General features: G+C 45.9%; 1 protein-coding gene across 2 annotated transcripts in view; it reads right to left on the bottom strand.

The window, feature by feature from the left end:
- Positions 1-24,524, bottom strand: part of PHYHD1 (phytanoyl-CoA dioxygenase domain containing 1) — a 25,393-nt gene extending 869 nt beyond the window's left edge. The window contains exons 1-11 of one of the 2 annotated variants that reach the window (XM_025182608.2): positions 24,245-24,524; positions 17,175-17,333; positions 14,296-14,371; positions 14,059-14,106; positions 9,341-9,396; positions 9,106-9,168; positions 8,982-9,003; positions 7,790-7,918; positions 4,766-4,882; positions 4,257-4,383; positions 1,809-1,890 (exon numbers count right to left, since the gene is read on the bottom strand). In XM_025182608.2, the coding sequence (XP_025038393.2) occupies positions 1,812-1,890; positions 4,257-4,383; positions 4,766-4,882; positions 7,790-7,918; positions 8,982-9,003; positions 9,106-9,168; positions 9,341-9,396; positions 14,059-14,106; positions 14,296-14,371; positions 17,175-17,333; positions 24,245-24,277 (909 nt within the window). In that variant the 5' untranslated portion in view covers positions 24,278-24,524 and the 3' untranslated portion in view covers positions 1,809-1,811. Of the gene's footprint in view, positions 1-195; positions 1,891-4,256; positions 4,384-4,765; positions 4,883-7,789; positions 7,919-8,981; positions 9,004-9,105; positions 9,169-9,340; positions 9,397-14,058; positions 14,107-14,295; positions 14,372-17,174; positions 17,334-24,244 lie in introns of those variants that run through there. The other variant, XM_014571511.3, reaches the window with a different exon arrangement.

Genomic DNA, 24,524 nt, shown 5'->3' with positions numbered 1-24,524 from the left:
TGGACTAAACTAAATTATATCTTTCCCATGTTCTTGAGTTTTTTTTATATTATATTGAACAAAACTTACTGTACTTTAGTGAATATAACTTGCAGGTTATACAAAGTTTTACATACTCTCCCCCGCAGGCTATACTTTTCCATGTGTAATACAGGGGGTTTTTTTTACTGAAAGGAAGAGAAGACTGACTCTTACTTGAGAAAAGCAGCATATTTTAATTCATTAGTTTACTGTGCAACTAGTAAAAGAATAAAAGTTTAAAATACAAGTTAAAACTGAAGAAATAAATGAATGGAAAAGCGATGTGGTTCAAATGGGTTATATACCAGCGATAAGGGTTGTAGCCTACTTAGTGGCTCATTAACACTTGATTATAGGTGCTTTGCATTAACATTACCCGCCGTCCATCTCCCGTGGGCTATACATGTGTGCAGGATATACAAGACTTTTTACTCTATTGGGGAAAACCACGGGTTATACTCAGGTGCGAGTAATACTCGTGCGTGTGTTATATGCGCTAATTTACGGTACTTTACATGTGACGGGTTTGGTCACAGAATCCCCCCTGTGGCTGTCACTTGATGTCGTGGGTGGTGGGTATCTAAGGTAGGAGAAGGCAATGTCTTCTCAAACAGCCAGCCTGGCCCTGCCCCCACTTCAATGTGTCTCCCCCACGGTGCCTCTGTGTGAGTCCATTTGTTCAAGAAATCCCTCTAAACTGTAAGAGCTAGAGCCATCAAATTTGGTACGCAGCTTCCTCCTATCCTAACTTAAACCAAAGTCAGGGTTTGGCTGTGTGTGGAAAATGGGAAGTGACAGGAATGGGACTCTTCTCCATACTATGGAAAGGAAGGGAGCAGAGAAGCGATGCAAAAAGGAGGGGCACAAAGAGGAGGGACACAATACTCAGTGGCCACTGGGGGCAGCTGCAGCATCGAGAGTGGCCAGCAGGACTGTAGCTCTGCCATCTTGCCTGCCACCAGACCAGGTAAGGAGGCCCCCTGCTACAAACCCGGCACCTGCCTCCCCTGCATAGAGAGCCTGCAGGCCAGGGGGTGCTGCTGGAGCCTGGTCTCTCCACCCTCCAGACCACCTGCAAGTGGCGAGGGGAGTTGCTGTAGGAGGGGGCAGCCCCCAGAGCCTGGCCTCTTCTCTGGACAGGCTGCGGTTGGGGGATGGGGCGAGCCCCCAGACTCTGGCTCCACCCCAAGACAGACAGCATGCTGTGGTGTGGGAGCCACGGGAGGAGAGAGCAGCCCCCAGAGCCTCGGCTTCCACACAGTCTACTGGCTGTTGGGAGGGCGGAGCGCTGCAAGCCAGGGGCAGCCTCCACAGCCTTCCCTCTGCTCCAGGCAGCCTGCTTTGTGTGCCCAGTCTAAGATTTTCTTTTTAATCTACAGCTGTTGTAGCAGGATGGGTTTTAACCTTTGTGACAACAAAAGCCTCCTACATCACTTTCAAAAGACTTTGTACACCCACAGATTATACAGCAGAGATGGAATAAACACAGCAGAAACTTTTTTTTCCTGACTTTGATTGTATAACTCAAAATCTCAATATTTTTCTGTATAACTCAAAATCTCAATATTTTTCTCTATCTGGAAAAGGAGGTGTATGTCAGTGAGTCTTAGAGTAGCTTCTTGACACATGCTGTGGTACAGATGCTCTGCATAAGGCCAATGCTGGATGGGTGTCATACACATAGACTCAAGCTACTTGTGCTGGGCAGAGAATATATGAATTGTGGGGAAGGTTATATCTGAAGAGACAAAGTAGATGGCTGAGAAACATGAACGGAGTCCACTCACTGATCAACCATTTAGCTCCACTGGCCAATTGTCAGCTTCAGGGTAGAGTGGTGGGAAAGGCAATTCAGGAGTTGGCTGGAGCCTGAAAGGAAGAGGAAAAAACAGTAAAAACAGAACTGCAGAACCACCCACTGATCTACCTGACACAGAATCAATTCTAACTTGAGTACCACTGATGTGGAAACAAACAGTTCTGATGAGAAGCCTTCCCAAAACCCAATCCAGTATGTCCCTTTTCTTGTTAAGGAAAGGAACCCCTAAAAAACTCTAACTAGGGATGTGAGTGACTAATTGACTATCTGATAAGCATAAGCTTATCAGTCAACTAGTGATGCAACTAGTCACTTCCCCTCTCTCCCTCCTTACCTCTATCTGGCTACATCTACACTTCAAACTTCTTTTGAAAAAAGTTATTTTGGAAGAGATCTTCCAAAAAACTTCTTCTGCAAGAGAATGTCTACATAGCAAAAGCGCATCGAAAAAGCAAGCTACTTTTTTGAAAGAGTGTCCACGCTGAATGGATGCTATCTCGCATGTAAGCTGTGATTACTATGAATGAGTGCCACTGGGACACCTATGCTTTTTCCTCTTTTCTCTTCTTTTGAAAGAACTCTTCCCCGTCCACATACGCCTTTTTCCGAAAGAGTTCTTTCACAAAAAGGCTTCTTCCTTATAGAAAGGTTTACCAGTGTTGGACAAACCCCTCTGTTCTTTCGATTTTTTTTTTTTTTTGAAAATGTGATTGCAGTGTGGACGAAAGTGAAGGTTATTTTCTGCAAAAATGGCCATTTTTCAGAAAAAACTCTGCTGTGTAGACATACCATCAGAGAGAGGTAGCAAGGGCGGGGGGAGCCAGCTTAAAAGCCAGTTCCCCCAGCACCATCTCCACGGGGTACAGGGGAGGTAGAGGCACAGCGGGAAACTACGTGAGCGGCGAATGAAGCAGTCTCTGCTCGCACTGGTTCTGCTGTGATTCTGCTTTTGAAACAAGTCCTGGGGGTGGTCCATGCGGGGCTTCCGCTTTTGAAAGCAAGCAGGCCTCTTGCTATGTTTCAAAGTCAGAGGTGCCCTTATCCATCAATTGAATAGTCGATGGAAATGCCATCAAATATTCGATTAGTTAATCTAAATTTAACATCTGTACTCTTAACATCTCAAAGCAGAGATTCACATCTTGGTTTTCCACCTGCATCCCTTTCTCTACTAAGAAGCTATTCCCTCTTTCCCAGTGCACTTTATTACTTCTAGTCTAACTCTGTGCTTCAGACATAAGTTGCATACTTCTGTAAGGAGAATGGGTTTTGTGATCAAAACAGAACCAGTATTCGAGTTCTATTCCCAGCTGTGCTAACAGGTCATGTATGACCCTGAATAAGCCATTTCACCTCTGTTAAATGTATGCATTTTACTGCTCCCATCAATGTGATACTCAGCTTGAGAATAGTTAGGAAAGCTATCATTCAGGCTAGGAGGATCATACTCTTCATTGTTTATGCTACTTTCTTAAAAGGGGTTATTCTCCCATGCTGGCCTCCGGACCACTGCCTGTCATTCTGTAACCTCCTTACTGAGGGGTCTTATACAAAGAGGCAGTCTCTGTATGTGGCAGGAATCAAGCTGATTCTGTTCTGTGACAGTACAGAATTTCACAATCAATACAGATAGGCTACGTCTACACTGGCATGATTTTCCGAAAATGCTTGTAACGGAAAAGTTTTCCGGTAAAAGCATTTTCGGAAAAATCGCGTCTAGACTGGCAGGATGCTTTTCTGCAAAAGCACTTTTTGCAGAAAAGCGTCTGTGGCCAATCTAGACGTGGTTTTCCACAAAAAAGCCCCGATCGCCATTTTCGCGATCGGGGCTTTTTTGAGGAAAACAGTATTATGCTGTCCACACTGGCCCTTTTGCGCAAAAGTCTTTCGGAAAAAGGCTTTTGCCCGAACGGGAGCAGCATAGTATTTCCGGAAAAGCACTGATGATTTTACATGAGATCGTCAGTGCTTTTCCAGAAATTCAAGCGGCCAGTGTAGACAGCTGGCAAGTTTTTCTGCAAAAAAAACTTGCCAGTCTAGACACAGCCATATAGTATTTATCTTCCTTGGGGAAGTGTTACGAGTTTAATGAATGGGTGTAAGGCTCTTTGCTGGACGATCTTACAGCCCTATTATAATATGGCTAGTGGAAAAACAATCCATGGCTACACAAGCCAGGGAGATCATCCTTGGAAACTGCTATTGATGTGTTCAAACAAAACTGAAGCTAGCATCGTTCTGAGCTATGTAGAGGGAACCTAGCTGTGTATATTGCCTTGTAGGTGTAACACAAAAATGGGATGATAACCATGAGGATTGTTGAGTGAAAAAAATGCTACTTAAATAGTTACAGCTTTTAAAACCTCAACTTTACAGTTTTTGAGGGGGGGGTTCCGACTAAAGGGTCTGTTTATACCAGTTCTCTTTGCTCCAGCTGGTATCTTTGGCCTCCATCAGATGGAACGTGTACACGTGGCGAGACCTCTTTGAGCTGTTCAACTCACTCTTATGAACAACTTCTCCATGGATAAGAACGAGACCACCTGTTTGAAATAAACACACATCTTTCTTTTTGAATGTCTCCTTCCTTCGTTCCATACAAAAGGAGCTGGTACTGTCTCTGAAAGGTTTGTCACAACAATGAGAGCGTGAGACAAAAGTCAAATTCGGGAAATCCCAATTCTATGGTAAGAATTTATTTGGGAAGATTCTAGGAGTGTATCATGCTGTTGCTTTTGTTCTGATCTACAAGATCCATTTCTTCCATTTTGGACTCTTCAGTTCCCCTTTGGCAGAAACTGGGGCTTCAGGCCTATACTGGCAATACATCATTGAGTTCCTTCTGGGTCTGTGGTTTAAACTTGAACATGTGTCACTGAATGTCTCGTTCTTGCATTTTCATTGGTTCTACAACTGAATCTTTACCTTTGTGGACAGGGACAGGAATAAACTGGTTATGTTGATAAGTCCTCTCAGAGCCGATGAACTGGGTGCATGGTATGGTGCCTGGTGGGGTTCGGATCATTCTACGCGTGATGCCAGCTGCAATCCCATAGTAGACAAAACTTTTTAAAACAAACTTAATAATTAAACAAAGTAAATCAATCCGTGTGTTAAGATACAATTTTAGACTATGTAATCCATAAAATATCAAAAGCTTGATCAAGTTTAATAATCAAAGGAAATCATGCTTTGCGGAAAGGACTTCTTCACTCTATCCAAAACATTAACTCACTTCTCATTATATTTATACTCTGTTTCTCATACACCGGAAACTCTCCAAATGCCTTTACTTCATAATGAACCCTACTTTTCCTTACCTAAGAATTTTGAACCTACTGTCTGAGGTTCTAGGGCACCTGTACCCAATTAGTTTAACAGTCTTGCATCAATTATAATAGTTGCTTATTACTTTAACAAAGCTCAGCATAACAAAGCTCAGCATTATTTGTTGCTTAATTTCTGTATGCAACAGAATAAAAGCTGGTATACTATATGGCTACATCTAGACTGGCATGATTTTCCGCAAATGCTTTTAATGGAAAAGTTTTCCGTTAAAAGCATTTGCGGAAAAGAGCGTCTAGATTGGCATGGACACTTTTCCGCAAAAGCACTTTTTGCGGAAAAGCGTCTGTGCCAATCTAGATGTGCTTTTCCGCAAAAAAAAAAACCCAATCGCCATTTTCGCTATCAGGGCTTTTTTGTGCAAAACAAATCTAAGCTGTCTACACTGGCCCTTTTACGCAAAAGCTTTGTGCAAAAGGACTTTTGCCCGAACAGGAGCAGCATAGTATTTCCACAAGGAGCACTAATTTCAGACAGTAGGAAGTCAGTGTTCTTGCGGAAATTCAAGCGGCCAGTGTAGACAGCTGGCAAGTTTTTCCGCAAAAGCACTTGCTTTTGCGGAAAAACTTGCCAGTCTAGACACAGCATATATATATAAAAAAAATCTCTAAGGTGTCACAGAACTACTTGTAGATAAAAAAGTATCATGAGCTTTTGCCCACGAAAGTTTAGAGATTAACAAAAATATATATACTATCATAAGGTACCACAGGACTATTTGTTGTTTTTAAAGTTACAGACTAACACAGCTACCCCGACACCTTTTTAATATATATTTTGGTACAGAACATTCTGGGAGAGCATATTCAGTTAGCAGACCCTATAAAATGTGTAATATCAACAAAATACTATTAGCTACCAACACTTTTTGATTAGCTTCTGTAATCATAGTCTCTACACTGTGCACTGACTGGAAAACTTAAACCCCTCATTACATTATATATATCCTCCATTTCATTAATGATAATTCTTTCCTTGCTCATTTTCTCTTTACATTGGGAAAGGCTTACAGTTTGGTTTATCTTGTGATGTAAAAATGACATTGCTGTCTTTTGTCTGCTTTCCCATCTTTGTCCTGACACCTTGACAACGTGCTATCCCTATCTGCAAGAACGTGCAATTCTTTCTGAGCAGAGTCCTCCATTTCGGTGAAATGCATCTTTGGCACCATTTTCCTTTCCATAACATTGTAGAAGTTTAACTGCAATTACAGAACCTTATGTTGAGCTTAGGCACAAATTGTATTTACAATAAAGTGCAAAGCTGTATGATTTCACAGGGAAGACTGTTGCTTGCATGCTTAAGAGAGACCTGAAGATATTCCTACTGGATCATTAACGTTTGAGATGAAATGATAAACAGTGCTCTTGGAGCTAATTAGTTCACATGCTAGATGTATATAAAATATACTGAGTGTAAAACATGAACCACTAGCTAGAAGCTTGTGGGAGCTTCTGTCTGTTGACAGAGAGAAGATATGCAGAGATTATTTTTATTCGGTCTGATCTATGTGTGGCCATAGACGACTGATTGCTCTCTGATCTTTTGGATTCTATCCAATTCATTCTTGTTTTGCATGATTGCTGAACATTTGAGACCGGTGTTGTGTGGCTAAGTGGAAGGTTTTTATTCTTCCTTACACAAAACGAGGTGGGGTAACAGTATTCTTAAGTCTTGATCCATGACAACAGAAAAGGTGAATGGTATCTGTGTTAAGCTAGAGGGTGATGGGTGTGTCTAAAATAATATAAAGTCTCAGAGGGGTAGCCGTGTTAGTCTGTAACTTTAAAAATAACGAGTAATCCTATGACACCTCAGAGACTAACAAAAATATATAGATAGTATCATGAGCTTTCGTGGGCAAAACCCACTTATTCAGGTGAGCTGCAGCTCATCTTAAGGGAGTTTTGGAATATAGCAAGGGTCTGTAGCATGCAAAAAGACACTCTTTGGAAGGATCCCAGAGTAGTTGTGAAGAGCTGAAATCTTGTTGAATAAGGAAGGGTCAGATACTCGCTGAGGGAAGTTACTTAGTAATACTAAATTGAAAGGATTTCAGGAACACTGGCAGTGGATCCTAATTTTACAAATCTGGATTTAATAAATATTTAATAAGATTCTGGGCACCACTGTCTCCATACTTTACTCAGATTGCATGGGTATAGTACAGCATTACATTTGGGCATTTGGTGTCAAAAACAATGTCAAGTTTTAATTTCCATGAATATTTTTGGATTAAAAATCACAGATCCTTAAACTAGTGACCAGCAGCAAAGGAAGTGAGTCAGTGAGCCACTCAGCCTGCTAAAAGAGGGGTTATGAATTTTGCCCTTAAAAGCATAAAAGGAATGATCTTTAAAAACAACAAATAGTCCTGCAGCTCGTTAGAGACTAACAAAACATGTAGATGGCATCATGAGCTTTCGTGGGCACAACCCACTTCTCCAGATTGCTTTCAACAATGGTTCCCTCAAGCATGATGATGTCTATACTTGCAGGATGTGGCCATGTAACCACTGTACATTGCAGAAGTTGCAGTAAAACCTGTGCAATTTTCCACCCATAACCAGGAGATGAGGGTGTATGGCAGAATATGAATCTTACTAGTGTGAGAGCCAGGTATGAACCACAGACAGCTGTTTTCCCGTGTGGTGTCCTCCAGCGCTATCCAGAGGCCCAGAATCCTGCCCAGAGGCTCTGTATACAGAAATGTGGCATCCTGGTGTGGTAACACTGAAACCAACAGACATTTGGTTACCTTTTAAAGACTGTTGAATTAAGAGTAAAGGAAGATCTCTGGGGCTTTCTGGCCATATGAATCCTGCTAGAAGTGACAACAGTGAATACGCATGCTCCTGACTGCACTGACTTCCATTTCAGCCAAGTCACAGGGATGCAGATGGTCACTGGCTGCATGCATGCTATCACCACCAGCCTCCACTAACAGACTCCAACATCAGAACCCCCCGCCAGCACGAGTCGCCCTGGGGATGGATCTGGATCAGGCACTAGGAAGACAGGATAAGGGACGTCCTCAAGGTAGGAAGGTGGGATGGGGCGTAGGGGATAGGGCATCTGCCTGAGGAGCACCGGGTGGTGTGCTGGAATCCCAGGCCACCCCATGCCAGCACCGGTCACCCCGGGATGGATCTGAATCAGGCACCAGGAAGGCAGTATGAGGGACATCCCAATGGTAGGGAGGTGGGGTGGGCTCAGGAGTGGCCTAGAGGATAGGATGGGTGACTATATCTATCATTTGTGGGTGGGAGATTGTGAGACTAATTCTATCCCCTTCCCAACAGGTTCTCAGCTCATGTCCTATTTATTTTAGGGGGAGTACAGCAAGGATAACTTCTTCCAAGTTAAGGGTTATATGGAAATTACTTTTGGTTTACAGTAATTTCTAAAGACAAGGAAATGTGCTATATATTTAGGAAATTCCCCCAATCATTTGACCTTTCCTGTCTCCCTGACATTTTACTTCTTTGGGAATCTCAAGTGTGTTGCAAGAGTTGGCCACCATTGCAATCATAACACATGGGGCTGGGTAACCATTCAAAGTTGTGTGCTTTGCCTGCCCACAGAGAAATAGAAAGATATCCTGGGCGGAATTTTCATACCCACTGCCAGTAATATCTAATGGGAACTGGGCATCCAAACCTTTATGCAGCTTTGAAAAATCTCACTGAGTGACCAGTTTGTGCAACCTCTCCTGCTACTTGAATCTCCTTCCTCCAAACCTCGGTAATGGATACATAATATCTACAGCCTCGTACAGTTGCAGTATGAATTTTACCTTCACCACCAATGTCAGGTTGCTGGAAGAAGAAAAATAGAAGGAAGAGGAGAATTTTAAAATTGAAAATATGAAAATGGCTTCTTTCTTGAGTAAATGATTGGGGAGATTGCAGCTACTGTACCTTAAAGATATACATGCTCTGGACAACCACTGGTTTCTCAAGGCCAAGTTTTCTTCCCAACTCCTGTGGAAGATATGACACAGACTTCTATTTCAAAACCATATGCTCAGAAGGAAGAGCCCATTCCCCATAAAAAGATTTATAAAAATTCTCAGTGTGCATTCACTAAATAATGAGCAGAAAACTGAACAGTCACATAGTTGAGTTCTTTCAAGTGACTCAAGCAGCAGCTCACCTGCACTTTGGAAGAGTGAGTGATTTGCTTGAAGATGGGATCATAAGCATGCAAAGCTGAGGGGAAAAAGTTGTCAGTGAAAATTCAAGAACTCATCTAGAAGGCACACATCCATGAGTGGGAGGAGGAATGGAGGACATGCAACCTCTGCTGTGGAAGACTGGAGGACTCTGAGGAAACAATGATGGATATTACATTCTGAAGGGGAAGACTGCAGTCTGTCATGCACAAACTGCATCCCTCTCAGGAACTTGCATGTAGAATAGTGATAGAAATGTAGCCCTCTCAGGAACTGGTTGTGTGCACACAGTACCAGTCATCATGACTGCCCTGTTCCTTTTGTTAAAATGTCTTGGCGAGACAAATTCCTTTTGCTTCAAGCTTTTTGTATGGATTGTAAATTAGACATAATGTTTCCTCTGATGGAGCTAACACATAAGTGCTGTTGACATTTGCAAATCGTATAATGAATTTCTTTAGAGTAGACAAAGATATAATCAATCTCCTTTACACCAAATTGTGCCTATATGAAAACAACGATCTATGCTTGGAAGAGATTTCTGGTGTTTGTTCTGAAGGACAACCAAATAGACTATTCAGAGCTCCAAACACTAAGGGCTCGTCTACACTGGCCCCTTTTCCGAAAGGGGCATGTTAATTTCACAGGTCGTAATAGGGAAATCCGCGGGGGATTTAAATATCCCCCGCGGTATTTAAATAAAAATGTCCGCCGCTTTTTTCCGGCTTTTAGAAAAGCCGGAAAAGAGTGTCTACACTGGCCCCGATCCTCTGGAAAAAAAGCCCTACTTTGAAGTAGGAATAAGATCCTCCGGAAAAGGGCTTTTTTTCCGGAGGATCGGGGCCAGTGTAGACGCTCTTTTCCGGCTTTTCTAAAAGCCGGAAAAAAGCGGCGGACATTTTTATTTAAATGCCGCGGGGGATATTTAAATCCGCCGCGGATTTCCCTATTACGACCTGTGAAATTAACATGCCCCTTTCGGAAAAGGGGCCAGTGTAGATGTAGCCTGTGAGCTTAGATATTCAGATGGGAAGCATTTATACACAATGCTAAGATGGATAAATACTATGAAGGAATTCCACAATTTGTTGCTTCTGTTGGCTGAAGTCAGTGCACGCACCAGGCTCCATTCCACCCACAAGTTCCTTGTGTGATGCTCTCCTGTCCTTTTCTATGTCAGGCCCTCCCAGCAAAAGCCCTCCAATCTCCCTCCAACCAAGGGTACCTGTGTGGTCCCCATTTTCCCCCTCCCATACCAGGGTCCTCTATTCTCTCTCATGCTATGTTGTTTTCAACATATTTCCATATTTTCTACATGTTTCCACTTCCATTATGCCAGTGGTGCTTTGTGCCCCAATTCTTATCTTCCCTTTCATACCACAGTCCCCCAGTCTTCCTCACCAGGGGTTATATGTCTCCTACCACCCATAGATGTGTGCCATCTATATCTCCTTCCTCCCAATTTTCCTTCCAGCAGGGGTTCTGTGAGACCCCATACCAAGATCCCCATTATCCCTTACATACTAGGTGCTGTCCTCTTGCTCCCTTTTCCCTCCACATGCCATTATTATCTATTTGTGAGAGAAGTCTGTTAGATCAGCCTATTAAACTATAGGGAAGATGTGTGCAGTTGTAACCACCTGCAGACAGATCTGACCCTGGAACCTCTGCAGCTTAGTATGGGAGCCTCTACAGCTTGAGCTATAAAGCCAGCTGGTTGTCAGCTTAGGCTGTAGAGCTCACTCATTCTTATCACTCACTGTAAGAGGTTAAAGTGCCACTTAATGGGACAGTGAACCACACCCACTAGGACTATGTCTACACTACATGCTTCTTGTGCAAGAAGCCTTTTGCGCAAGAGTTTTTGCACACTACAATATGCTTTTTTGCAAGAGTGCATTCACACTGGATGGACGCTCTCTTGCAAAACCACACCCACTAGAGCTACATCTACACCACATGCTTCTTGTGCAAGAGGCCTTTTGTGCAAGAGTTTTTGCAATGTGCTTTTGCGCAAGAGAGCGTCCACACTGCATGGACGCTCTTGCACAAGAAAGCTCTGATGGCCATCAGAGCACCTGTGCTTTTTCCCATAGGGGTTTCTGGTGCAAGAAACCCCTCTGGAGCATCCACATTTGCCTTTTTGCACAAGAACTCCTGCGCAAAAGGGAGTTATGCCTCGTAAAAGGAGGTTTACCTACGACGGAAAAAGCCCTCTGTTCTGCCATTTTACTCTTGATCTCCTTGTGCAAAAGTGCATTTGAGGCGTGGATGCTCCACAGATTTTTGTGCAAAAACCTTGCAGTGTAGATGTAACCTAGGTGTGTGGGTTACATACTTCCCCTAGCGAGGAATCACATCCGACAAGCCCCTGCTTGTAATCTCCACCAGGGAGATTTGAACCTGGGCCCTCAGCATAGGAACCTCTACAGCTTGAGCTATGAAGCCAGCTGGCTCTCAGCTTAGGCTGTAGAGCTCATTTGTTCTTACTACTTGCTGTAAGTGGTCTAAGTGCCACTACATGGGACAGTGACCCACACTGACTAGGTGTGTGGGTTACACAGTGACAGGTGAAACAGAGTTATTGCTATGGTGGAATACATAAGTGCATGCCAATAATCTATTGATTGATCTATAGACAATGCCAGAAGTTGTAACTGCTAAAAAGATGGCAGGGCCCCCCTCTGTGTACGCATTTCCCCCTGGCAGTTTTCTGGTGATGGAAGCCTAGAGCGTTCCTGGAAAAGGAACTGATCAGTTACATACAAAAGTTGTCACATTACAGACAGAAATACCATCAAGTTGAGCATTGGGCCTCACAAGCTTGGTCAAATAGCTCAACATGTCCCTCAGAGTATTACAGTTCTTAGAATGTGAATACAGCTTGTTGAAAAAATGCAAAGATGAAAAATGGGGCATCAATGATTTCTCACGTTAATTAAGAAGTAGGAGCACAAAGTCAGTGAGCTGTGAATGACTTAGCTTGCCCTAGAGATTTTAACCTGGAAGCAAATTAAATGCAGACTCACTTCTAAAGATAATAGAATGTTCTGTTCTGCTAGCTTATTCATCCCAACAAGGACTGCTATAGAGCAATGAGGTGGCTAGAAAGAAAATAAGTGACTAAATTGCAGAGTAGGGCTAAATGAGTCCTTCTCTTGGAACTGCAAATAAGCCTGAGTGAGGAGGATACAATATCTGTTTTCCGTTTCCTCTTTAAGGAGCATTTGCAGCACAGTAGAGGACAAAGAGTGGGTGGGAAGAGTTGTTTTCTTAAGGACATTGTTTTCCCTACAGAGACTGCAGGAATCTGAGATCAGATACTGGATTTCCAAGCTTTAATGGAGAAAGATCTGGGCAGGGTTCCTGGGTTTGTGAGGTAGAACACTGAACCCTGCTATGTTTTCTCTGGGTATTGTTTGAGAACAAAAAGGATTCAGCTAGTTCTTTAGAAACTGGAATAGAGGAAATAGAACAAAGTGGAAACCTGTAAAACTGAGAAGCTGCTGACAATGTCACAGCAAAGAATCAGAGCTTACGTGCCAGCCGTGTTCTCAGAAAACAGAAGGTACAGTCTATCCAGAGGAACTTAAAAACCTAGACTGGACACAGACGGTACAGCTCAAACAATCTACTGCATAAGAAGTACACAGGTTTGAACTTCAGCCAATAGAGGTCAATTCTTTTTTAAAATTAGAATGGAAAAGCCTAGTGGAAAAAGTGTTTTTGAAAAGGGATTTAAAGGGCAACGAGAAGCATTTTGGCAAAGGAAAAAGGTTTCTTGGCCTGAGGTAACACAGAAGCACAAAGATGAGTGGAGAAGAATGCAATGCAGGCACAGAGAGCAGCAAACTGATCTGTGGGCACTGGTGGGGGGAAGCTGTGCCAAGGCTTAGAGTTAAATCTGAGGAGTTTGAACCTCATGTTGGTGAGAACAGGAGACAGCACAAAGCTGCAAAGAAGATGTGGCCACAGTAGGAGGATCTTTGCAACAACGTGTTCAGTGGGTGGGGCACTGCAAAAGCAATAGAATGGAGAGGAAGAGTAGGTGGTAGACAAGGCCAGACAATTTGAATCCACATCTTGTTTTAGTGGTAACAATATTGTGGGCACAGTCTGGCTGTGTCTACACTGGCATGAATTTCCGGAAATGCTTAAAACGGAATACTATTCCGTTTTCAATTTTTCCGGAAAAGGAGCATCTACATTGGCAGGCTGCTTTTCCGGAAAAACCCTTTTTCCGGAAAAGCGTCTGTGGCCAATGTAGACGCGCTTTTCCGGGAAAGAGCCCCGATCGCCATTTTCGCGATCGGGGCTTTTTTCCGGAAAAAACTACTGGGCTGTCTACACTGGCCCTTTTCCGGAACAGTGTTCCAGAATAAGGACTTATGCCCAAGCGGGAGCAGAATAGTTTTTCTGGAATAGCGGCTGATTTTGTACAGTAGAGCATCGTTGCTTTTCCGGAAATTGAAGGGCCAGTGTAGACAGCTCGCAGCTTATTCCGGAAAAGCGGCTGATTTTCCGGAATAAGTGGCCCAGTGTAGACACAGCCTCTATGTTTGGCTAGAACATTAACTCAGGAGAAGAGTTTTTTTGCAGAGAGCCACCACTATTGATAATAGCCAAGTCAAAAGGAAAGTTTCATTCTGGAAAATACACCCCAGTTTTTCACTCCAAAAGCCCTGCAGCTCATACATACCGTGGCCGATCTTATTTATAGATTTCTCCTTTGGCACAAGAAAGTCACCTAAAAATAAAACACTGAATTAGAGAGGATGCATCAAATCAAAAAGTAAACAATAGAGAATTCCCTTCTCCCCCAAACAGTTATTCAGCCACCTTGTCCCTTGAAGAAAGCTTCTGGCTTGCTAGCAGATTGCTTACATTTCTTCCCATGCACCCCGCCCTACTGTAGCAAATGATAGGTAGATTTTACCTTTCTCATCAAAAACTCCTTTTTCAAAGAAGAATCTGATTTTGTCTCCACTCGTTAGAAAATAATCTGCACTGCCCTGTTGGAGACAAGAGAGACCCAACAATGGTAATATATACTAGCAGATATATTAAGTGAACACTTCCAGCAAGAAGCTAGCACTTAGCTGCATCTTCTCCCTGTCAAGAGAGCAGGAAGAATAAGAATAAAAACATCAGTAGTTCACATGGAAACTTTTCAGTGCGCTAAACTTCTTGGGCTCCAGCTTACCCTTTGCAGCCACCCAGTAGAGGGTGAACAGAGGTACCTTGGTTTGGTTAGTGAGAAGGGTTGACCTGATAGTCTATCCGTGGAACAAATATATTATAGGTTGTAACAATAGACAAAGGTTCTCATACATTCAGCCCTTTTCCACAGCGATGACTCTTCTTCAGTCTCTGTGACCCATTTCTCTCTTGGTCTCTGCTGAGATCACCTACAACATGTTGCCCAAGGCAGTGGAAAAGGAATTCAATTCCCTGCCCTGAGCCCTACCACAAGGGGGGTTGCAATATGACATTGCCTGTAAGAAATGTAAGGAGCTTCAGGGGGTAGCCAAGTTAGTCTGTTACAGAAAAAAACAGCAGGCAAATGGTCTAGTAGCACTTTATAGACTAACAAAACATGTAGATTAGTAATAGAGATATAGCCATGTTAGTCTAGTCTAGCTGAAACAAAAAACAGGACTATGTAGCACTTTAAAGACTAACAAGATGATTTATTAGGTGATGAGCTTTCGTGGGCCAGACCCACTTCCTCAGATCAAATTGTGGAAGAAAATAGGCATGACCATATATACCAAAGGGATACAATAAAAAAAAGTGAACACATATAAAAAGGACAAATCAAATTTCAGAACAGAGGGGAGATGGGGCGGGGAGGTAAATGTCTGTGAGCTAATGATATTAGAGGTGATAATTGGGTAAGCTATCTTTGTAATGGGTAAGATAATTAGCGTCTTTGTTAAGACCCCAGCGTAAAGTGTCAATTTTAAGCATGAATGACAGTTCAGAGGTTTCTCTTTCAAGTCTGGTGTTAAAATACTTTTGAAGCAGGATGCAGGTAATCAAGTCGTTGAGACACAGACTTTGATCTTTATTTACTCAGATTTATCACCCTTTCTCCTGATACTTTATGCATAGAGGTAGGGGGATGGGCAACAGAACTTCTTTCTTCTCCCTGCCCCCTTTCCTTCTCCTATTTATTTTGAGTTTCCTTATCCCCTAATCATAACTCCGGTCATCTGAAGAAGTGGGCTGTGTCCACAAAAGCTCATGATCCCATCTACATGTTTTGTTAGTCTGTAAAGTGCTACCAGACCATTTGCTTGCTGTTTTTTTCTGTAAGAAATTTAAGTTACTTTCATCTCCCTAGGGACTACATCTACACTACGAGTTTTCTTGGCAAAAAGTATGCTAACGAGGGACTAATTTGCATGAGTCAATCTCATTTGCATATTTTTTGCTGATCCATTTTTTTCACTGGGGATTTTGTGCAAAAACAAGTAGCGTGGACCTTTTCTTTTTGCTCAAAAACCTTTTTCCACAACATCAGTAAAACTCCTTTTTTGGGGCATAAGGATCTTGCAGAAAAAGGAGTTTTTGCACAAAAAGAAAACATCCACACCCCTTGTTTTTGCACAAAAACACCAGCGAAAAAAACGGATCAGCAGAAAATATGCAAATGAGACTGTGACTCATGCAAATTAGTCCTTCGTCTCCCCTTACCCATTACAAAGATAGCTTCCCCAATGATCACCTCTAATACCATTAGCTCAGACATCTAACTTTCCCCACCTCTAATATCATTAACTCACAGACACTTACCTTCCTCCCCCCCCCCCCCCCGCATGCCCCTTCTGTTCTGAAATGTGATTTGTCCTTTTCATGTGTGTTCATTTTTTTAATTGTATCCTTTGGTATATTGGTTGTGACTATTTTCTTCCACTATTTGATCTGAGGAAGTGGGTCTGGCCCACGAAAGCTCATCACCGAATAAACCATCTTGTTAGTCTTTAAAGTGCTACATAGTCCTGCATTTTGCTTCAGCTACACCAGACTAACACGGCTACATTTCTATTACTAGCATAGTTAGGGATGTGAAAGGTTAACCGGTAAGCATCACCCTTAACAGTGTTAGTGACAGGCCTGGGCACATCGCAGGCAGAGGCTGCTTTCATCGCCCAGAGCAGCCCCTGTCTGCGGTGAGCCTGAGCATGTCACAGGCAGGGGCTGCTGCACCTGCAGTAGAGCAGCTCTTGCTGGCTGCTCTGGCCCCCCCGCCCACTACCCCTTTAATCAGTTAACCAGTTAAACATCACATTTAACCAGTTAAGCAATTAAATGGGATTGCCCCTCCTAGCCTCCATCTCAGGGATGGACAATAATTTTCACAGGGAGGCCACTTAATGAAGTTTGGTAGGTAGACACGGGCCGGTTCCACCGCTGGAAGGGTCTAGGGTGAAAGGCACAGGGCTGGGGACTAGCTTCCCCCAAGCTTGGTCTGTGACAGGAGGCTTTGAATTAAAAACATAGCAAAGGGCTCGCTGCTCCCTGCTGTTACCATGTTGCCTGGCAGGCACCCATGTTACTACCGGTATTTAAAGGGTTCACAGCTCCAGCCCCTGCCAGAGTAGTGCCACAGCCAAGAGTCATTTAAAAAAGGATCCTGCTGCCTTAGCCACTGTCTGGAAATTTGACGGCATGGGCAGCAGGATATAAATATAAAGCAGCCAGATGCAGTCTGCAGGTCAAAGTATTAGGCAGATCAAAGTATTAGGCAAGCCAGACCCTGGGCCACAACTCGCCCATCCCTGATCTATCTGAATTATCTATAATCTGTACCTGTTCATGGAGCTGTTCCTCTTCTTTGGTGCAGAATACTGTACGGCAATGGGGTGGCACATCCATCTCAGAGACAATCTTGTGGATTTGCTCCCTCATGGCATCACATTCCTCTGTGGTGCAAAACTCTTCCAAAACAAGGAAACCGTCTTTACGGAACTACAAGAGAGCACCAGAATTCAGATGGGGACAGGAGTGGCTGGCAGGCTTCAGAAACAGCAGCTCTCTTCTGGCTGTCAGTCTTCTGTTCTATGGGATGCACCTTTTCTTAGGCTCTGCAGCCAGATGCTAAATCAGACTTACCCCCCTCGGAGAGCCCCTCCCCTAGTGGAGATGGAGAGGAGCAGCAGACTCCAACTTCTTAACCGGTAACTAGAGATCACTTTTTCAATGTAAGTGCTATGTAACATCTACCTCAAACACCAATACCCTTGCCCGGCCTCCTTCCCTGCCTTCTCTGAGGCCCTTCCCCTGCTGTAGCCAGACATGAACCCCATCTTGCTTCTCCCCCGCCCCGAGAGCAAGAGAAAGTCAGCCTTTGATGCCCTGGGAACGCAGGTGTGCTGCCTGTCCCTGACTCTACCATAAACAGAAACTAGACAGCACATGGGCCAGCTGACGACTGGGGGCCTCCCGTCGCCCTGATGGCTAGTACCAGTAATTGACACGCCCGCACTGTCCCAGGAGAGGAATCTTCGCCCATCACATACTAGAAGTGCCCATTGTCTGCATTTTCCCAGGTGTGAATTATGCTTTGCACCCTTCATGGGAAACTTGGTGTTCAAAGCCATTTTTCCTAATTGGCCACTTGAGACCAGGAAGAAGCCTACGTGACCCAAGGGGTATAAAGAGGGGTTTAGTAGCCCAGCCCATTTGAGCTCCAATCACCTACACCTGCTGGCAGGTACTGATTGTCTCCCAAGGTCCGTGGGACGCCCAAACTTGCCCTACTTCTTCCTGAGGGATTGAGAGAAAGACGCTGGCCACGCCAAGTCTGGAACGCAGGGGTGAGAATTATACCTGCTAGGTGTTTCTTTATGTGTACACTTTAATTGTTACTATGTTATAAGTTTAGTTACTCTATTATAGTTTTTTAAAGTCAAACTGTTTCATTTGTATTGTAAAACTGCCTTTGGTAATGTGATTTAGCTATAAACTGCGGAACCCAATTAACTTGTCAATCAAACCGCAGGGAGTCTTTGTATCTACCTGTAAACTGCAATAAACACTAACTTCTATTAGAACCGCCGTTCCCTTCTATGTAAACTTTGGTATCTTGTTAAGTTGTCAATCATACTTAAGAAAACTTTCTCCTTAATTGAAGCACTCCAAGTGGCCATTTTGTTTCATTGGAGACCTGTGGTCAGCAATTATCCAATCAGACCACAGAAAAATCATTAGCTCGTCAATCAAAAGTGCAGCAGCCATTTTGCTTCATTCATAAATTGGGCAGCCATTTTTTAAGCCCCGAGAAATCATTTTCCTGTCAATCAAATCGCCGCGGTTTGCTTTCGGACCTCTGCCTAAATTATAGTAAAAATAAGCTGGTGCCCTCATTCATTTTATATATTCAACTCAATTTTCTTTCCTTTTCTTTCTTTCTCCTACAAATAAGTAAGTGCGTGTCAAGTTTCTGACTTGAACCTATGCTGCTGTACCCGAACCGAACACAAACAAAAAGAACTCCAGCCAGTCATAAGAGACAGATATAGGGAGAACTGGGCATTTGGATCATGTTGCCTCCAGGGGACAGATCTGTGGGGCATCTCTCAGCCTTCCCTAGGCTGCCCGCTGCAACGGGACCTTGTATCCTAGCAGTTAAAGTCTGAGGTGTAATAAGCTCCCCCTGTAAACTTTGGGGCATCTGTTAGCCTGTTGGCTGCCCGCCACAAAAGGACCCTGGTCCTAGCAGTCAAAGACATGGATGTAAAACTTCGCAGCGGGCAACCTGGAGAAGGTTGACGGGCGCCCCAAGAAGGGACCCCGGTCCTAGCAGTTGAAGTCTCGGGTGTATAACACACACACACCACTCACTGCCCTGACCACCGGCTGACACCCTGCTCCACCCCTTCTCCAAGGCCTCATCCTGCTCACTCCCTGAATCTCATTCACTTTCACCAGGCTGGGGTAGGGGATTAGGGTGCAAGCTCTGGTCTTGGGCCAAGGGATTCAGCATGTGGGAGGGGACACCCTGAAACTAGGGAGGTGGGTTGGGTTCTGGAGTGGCCTAGGGACTAGGGCATTTTTCTGAGGAGTATAGGGTTGGGGGCTCAAGTCCCTCCCCTGCCCACCATGGGAGCAGCTAGACAGCCAACACAGGCTGCCCTAGGGATGGAGCTGGTTCCTATATTAAGAAGGCAGGATAAGGGATGCCCAGGAGGTGGGGTGGGTTCTGGAGTGCAATAGGACATTTACCTGGGGAGTGCAGGGTTGGGGGCTTGAGCTCTGCCCACCCTGGAAGCAGTTGGGCAGCCAACACCAGCTGCCCCAAGGACGGAGCTGGCGCCTGCATTTGGAAAGTAGGATAAGGGACTGGCTGAGGGAGGGGAGGATAGGTCGGTGGGTTTGAGTCCCATCAACAGCTCAAGTCCTGCCCACCCTGGGAGTGGCCAGACAACTCCCCCAGAGGTGGAGCAGTAGAGGTAAGGCAGTAAGGCAGGCCTATTCCTCCCCTGGCCCTGCACCACTCCTGAAAGCTTGCTGGCATGTACAGCAGCGCAGCTTCCACAGTTCTCCGTTACTGATCAAAGGGAACTGCAGGACTGGTCTGCAGGCAAGGACAGCATGTGGAGACCCCCCTCTACCTGGACCTTCTCAGGGGCTGCAGGGACATGCCAGCCACGTCCAGGAGCACAACTGCCATAAGCAGGGCTCGACAAATTCTGGAAAACCCTATTCGCCAGACAAAAAGGGGACTCGCCACTAATAAGAACAGTAATTACTAAGAAGTTATTAATAAATATCACCCAAGTTATTAATAAATATCTTATAAAAATGTCTACCTTTTCCCTCTGCTGCCATGACTCCTCCCCTTGCTCCATCAGCTCCCCTGGTGCCTGCTGCCCCCCAACCCCTCACCCTCCCGTGCTGTCCTGACTCCTGCCCTTCTCACTGCCCTCAGCCTTCCTGAGACCTGCCCCCCTCCACCAGCCCTTCTCTCCCCCCTGTGCCCACTCCTCCAGTAGCCCCACTCTGCTCATGTGAGCTACCCCTCCTCATCCCCTCTCCTAACACCTCCCTCTACACACCTTCCCTGCCTCTCTCCTCTGGTGCTGGTCCCTCCCCTGCAGGTGTCTGCCCTTCTGCTTCACTCCCAGAATCTCCTGGCACCTGCACCCTCCTGGTTTCTCCCCCTTCGCTCACTGCCCCTGCCCCTTTTGCCCTCTTTTTCCCTGATACCCACCTCCTCACTGCCCTCTGCCCCCATTTCCCTCATGCCCCTGTGCCCTCACACATGCCTTGCTCCATCCCCACCTTCCTCATGCCCACCCTTTCTTTCAAGCCTTCTCCCAGCACCTCCCCCTCTAGCCCCTAGTGCCCTTACTCTCTCCTCTCCCAGCATCACCCTGTTTCCCCCTCCCACTGAAACCTCCCCTCCTGCCCTTTTCCTCATTGTCTGCACTTGGCCCCCTGAGATTTGTCTCTCCTGCATCCCTGTCTCTTGGTGCCTTCCCCTTTCTTCTTCTTTTTCCCTCCTCCCCTCCGCTCCCCTCAGCACAAGCCCCTTCCCCATAATTTTCCCCTCCCCTCCCCTCAGCCCAGACCAGCCCAGACTAGACCAGCCCCTTCCCCTCCCCCAGGGCCAAGCAAAACATTTCCCCCCCTTTTTTGTTGTCTTTTACACGTTTGCATTTTGCAATGGTTTTTGTTTGTTTGTTTTCATTTTTGTCCCAGCATTTTAGCCCTATAAATAGCAAATGGCATTTTCATTCATTTTTTTCCATAAAGGCAAAGGCGCTTCATGTGAACTCCCCCTTTCACTCACTGCTGGGTCACAGCAGCATTTTCCCTGCCCTGTCCAGCTCCTCCCTATGGACAAGCACCCCTCACTCCCGACCCACAGGGGAAGCAGGGTGCAGGGACAGCACAGAGCCAGAGGGGTGCAGGGAACAGTGGAGGGGGTAGGGGTGGCAAGGGGAACAGGAGGCACAGAGGCAGAGGGACGCAGGGATCGGGGGGGGGGCAGTGTGCGGGATGCAGAGGCGGCACGGGGAATGGGACGCGGGGAACGGGAGGAGCAGAGGGATCAGGGTCTAGGGGCAGTGCAGGGAACGGGCAGCACAGAGCTGGGGAGGGAGAGCAGGGATCAGGGGAGCAGGGTGTGGGGTGCAAGGGCGGCGCAGAGCCAGAGGGAGAGCAGGGGATCCGGGGTGCAGGGGCGGCGTGGGGAATGGGCGGTGGGAGCCAGATGGGGCGCGGGGCGGGCGCAGCGTGCGGGACGGTCGGCCGGGAGCGGTCTCTCGCCGGCGAGGGGCTGGAGCAGTGGCAGGACTGGAGCCGGCGGGGCGGGTCCTGGGTGCGCCGCGTGCCACAGCCAGCTGCCGGGGACACGCAGCCACAGCCGAGCTGCCGTGGCCCTTTAAAGACAGCGGGGCCATGTCACGCCAGCATCCTGGCATCTGCCAGCGTCCCGCCCTCTGGGTCCGCCTCCTCGTGCCGCAGCTGCACGCAGGCAGCCTGGCACTGAGACTCGCCACAGTTCCCCCTCCCCGGCAGCGCTGTGCTCCTCCGCCAGCTGGTGGATTGGATGGGGCCGCGCCGCCCGTAGTGCAGGCTTCGGCCAGCCCGTTACAACAGCCCACCGGGCCAGTCCGCCCCTGCACTCACCAGCTGGAAAAATCTACTCGCCACAGGCAAGCAGGCAAGTGCATTTGTCGAGCCCTGGCCATAAGGATAATTACTCCAGACATGACAGGTTGGGCATCTTAGAACTCACTACTCAAAGCATTACATTTAAGCGTAAAAGAGAAATGAAAGTTGTGAAATGCACAGACTAGTCAAAAACTAAAAATAACCCACTTTGCAAGCAGTAAATGTAGTAACGACCCCTCCCCCCCTGTATGTGTTGGGTCAAGAGATGAGAGGGAAGGACAGTGTGGCTATGTCTACACTGGCAGCTTGCCTGCTGTGTACGCTGCACGCGCATTCTTGTGCAAGTACATTTACAGTAGAGCATGGTAAAACAGGGCTTCTTCCGGAAGAGTTATTCCTCTCCCCACGAGGTATAAGCCCTCTTGCACAAGAGCTCTTCCACAAGAGGGCAGTGTAGACAGGCAACATGAATTTCTTGTGCAAGAAACCTCTATGGTTAAAATGGCCATCAGAGCTTTCTTGCTCAAGAAAGCGTCCACACTGCCATGAATGCTCTTGCGCAAAAGCACATGCCAGTGTGGACACGCTCTTGTGGAAGACTTTTTGCGCAAGAACTCTTCCGCAAAACAGTTCTTGTGTAAGAAGCTGCCAGTGTAGACGTAGCCACTGTGTTTGTGAGAGTGACAGAGATTTGCATTGCAGAGCTCCCTCCATCCCCTTCTCTCTGTGTGGAGACAGGGTACAGAAGTGAGGGGAGGAGGGACACCCTGACATCAGCACCCCCTCCTTCTCCCTCCCAAACCCTGCACAGCAAGCAGGAGGCTCTCTGGGGGGCAGCTCCAAGGCAAAGGGCATGATAGTGGATGGAAGAATAACTGAAGCAATTGTCAGATCACCTGTCAGAGGCTCCAAGATCTACTGGTAGATCCTGATGTACTGGTTGGTGACCACTGGAATTGAGCAAGGTGCATTTTTCATACACTGTATTTTGTATAGTGGACTGCTTTTAACCTGCATCTCTGTTATTGCCTAACCCTCAAGTCCCACACAAACCAGCCTTTATCATCCCACAAAATTCATTTTAATCATTTTTAATGGATAGTTGTTTTCTTGCTCCTTTAAAAATAAAAATAAATAAAAACGATTACAACTGCTAGGTGCAGCAGGCTCTATGGAACGCCTGATATTTGCATGTGTCTCTGACCTATTGGCTTAATCGCCTCCTTTGGGAAAGAGAATGTTATGTAACTGCTACACACAAAAACTTTACCAGAATGAACAAGCTTTTGTTCTGTTTTAGGATTAGAACAAGATTAACGAGAGGTTGGAAAACGTAGTGCTAAACTTAACTGAGAATGTGTGCTGACTTCTCGGGGCGGTGATCAATCCCTTGCAAAATGAAATTCACTAGACCAGGCATGTCCAAAGTCCGGCCCGTGGGCCAATTGCGGCCCGTGTTCCGGTTTAATACGGCCCCCGGGTAATATGGCAATATCTATCTTTTATGGCCCCCAACGAATCCATATGTATTGAGATGAATACATTGTAAAATCTCAGTTAATGTCAGTTGGTCTAAATCAGTTATAAATATATTTGGACACAACATGTATACTTGGTGTTATGTTCCTGTTCATATTTTTTGAACTTAAAAGTTGACAGACAACCTTTATTACCAATAATATGTAATGTACTTTACAATGTTCCTGACATATATTTCAGCTTCCTGGATTTTTTTTTTTCATCTGGCCTTCAGATATGAAAGGCAGAGTGATTTAACACCTGTTTAGATTTGTCAGCCATGTTACGAAATGAAAAGTATGCCGTTTGCAATAAACTTTGCATAAAATAGTTAATTTGCATTTAATTTTAATGGTTCAAAGAATGTCAGGCAAAATGGTCGGCCCTCACGCATGTTCACTTCATCAAATCTGGCCCTCTTTGAAAAAAGTTTGGACACCCCTGCTCTAGACCCTGCCTTCCTGAACTGTTGCCCCTTATATAAAACCCAGCATGCTATTCTCTCACAGGCAGATTTCTACTTCAAGGCTAATAGGTACAAACCCCCATTCCTGAGCCAGGTGTTGTCACAGTGAGGAGCTCAGACCGCACAGAAGATTGTAACAATGTTGCCAAAGCCAATCCGCGCGAGACACCAGTGCTGGCTAAGTGTGATCTGGTCGCTGCTCGGGACTACAGCCCTCTCCGGCGGTACCTACACCGCTCGCGGCAAGCGACGGCTCCTGGCGCTCCTCGCTTACCTGCTGGATCTGCTCTTCCGTTATCCAGGCCATTGTCGAGCCAGTCTGTCAGCGATTGCGTCAGTTCACGGGACTTTTCCCCAGAGCCCCGGGCAGGGAGTTTTCCTCCGCCCCCGCGCGGCTGGGGAGGCGGCAGAGCGGGCTGCTCGGATTCCCGCAGCCCACGCGAATAGGCGGGACCCCTGCTGCCGCTGTGCGAGGCCTCTCCGGGCCACGCTGCTTGGGGGCGGGCGGCGGAGGCAGGGCAGGACAGGGGAGATGGGGAGGAGGGGGAGGACGG

This window comes from Pelodiscus sinensis, chromosome 22 (assembly GCF_049634645.1).
Source record: "Pelodiscus sinensis isolate JC-2024 chromosome 22, ASM4963464v1, whole genome shotgun sequence".
NCBI classification, from domain to species: domain Eukaryota; kingdom Metazoa; phylum Chordata; order Testudines; family Trionychidae; genus Pelodiscus; species Pelodiscus sinensis.
The sequence above is the reverse complement of the archived record's forward strand: the minus strand, read 5'-3'. Positions and strand labels throughout refer to the sequence as shown.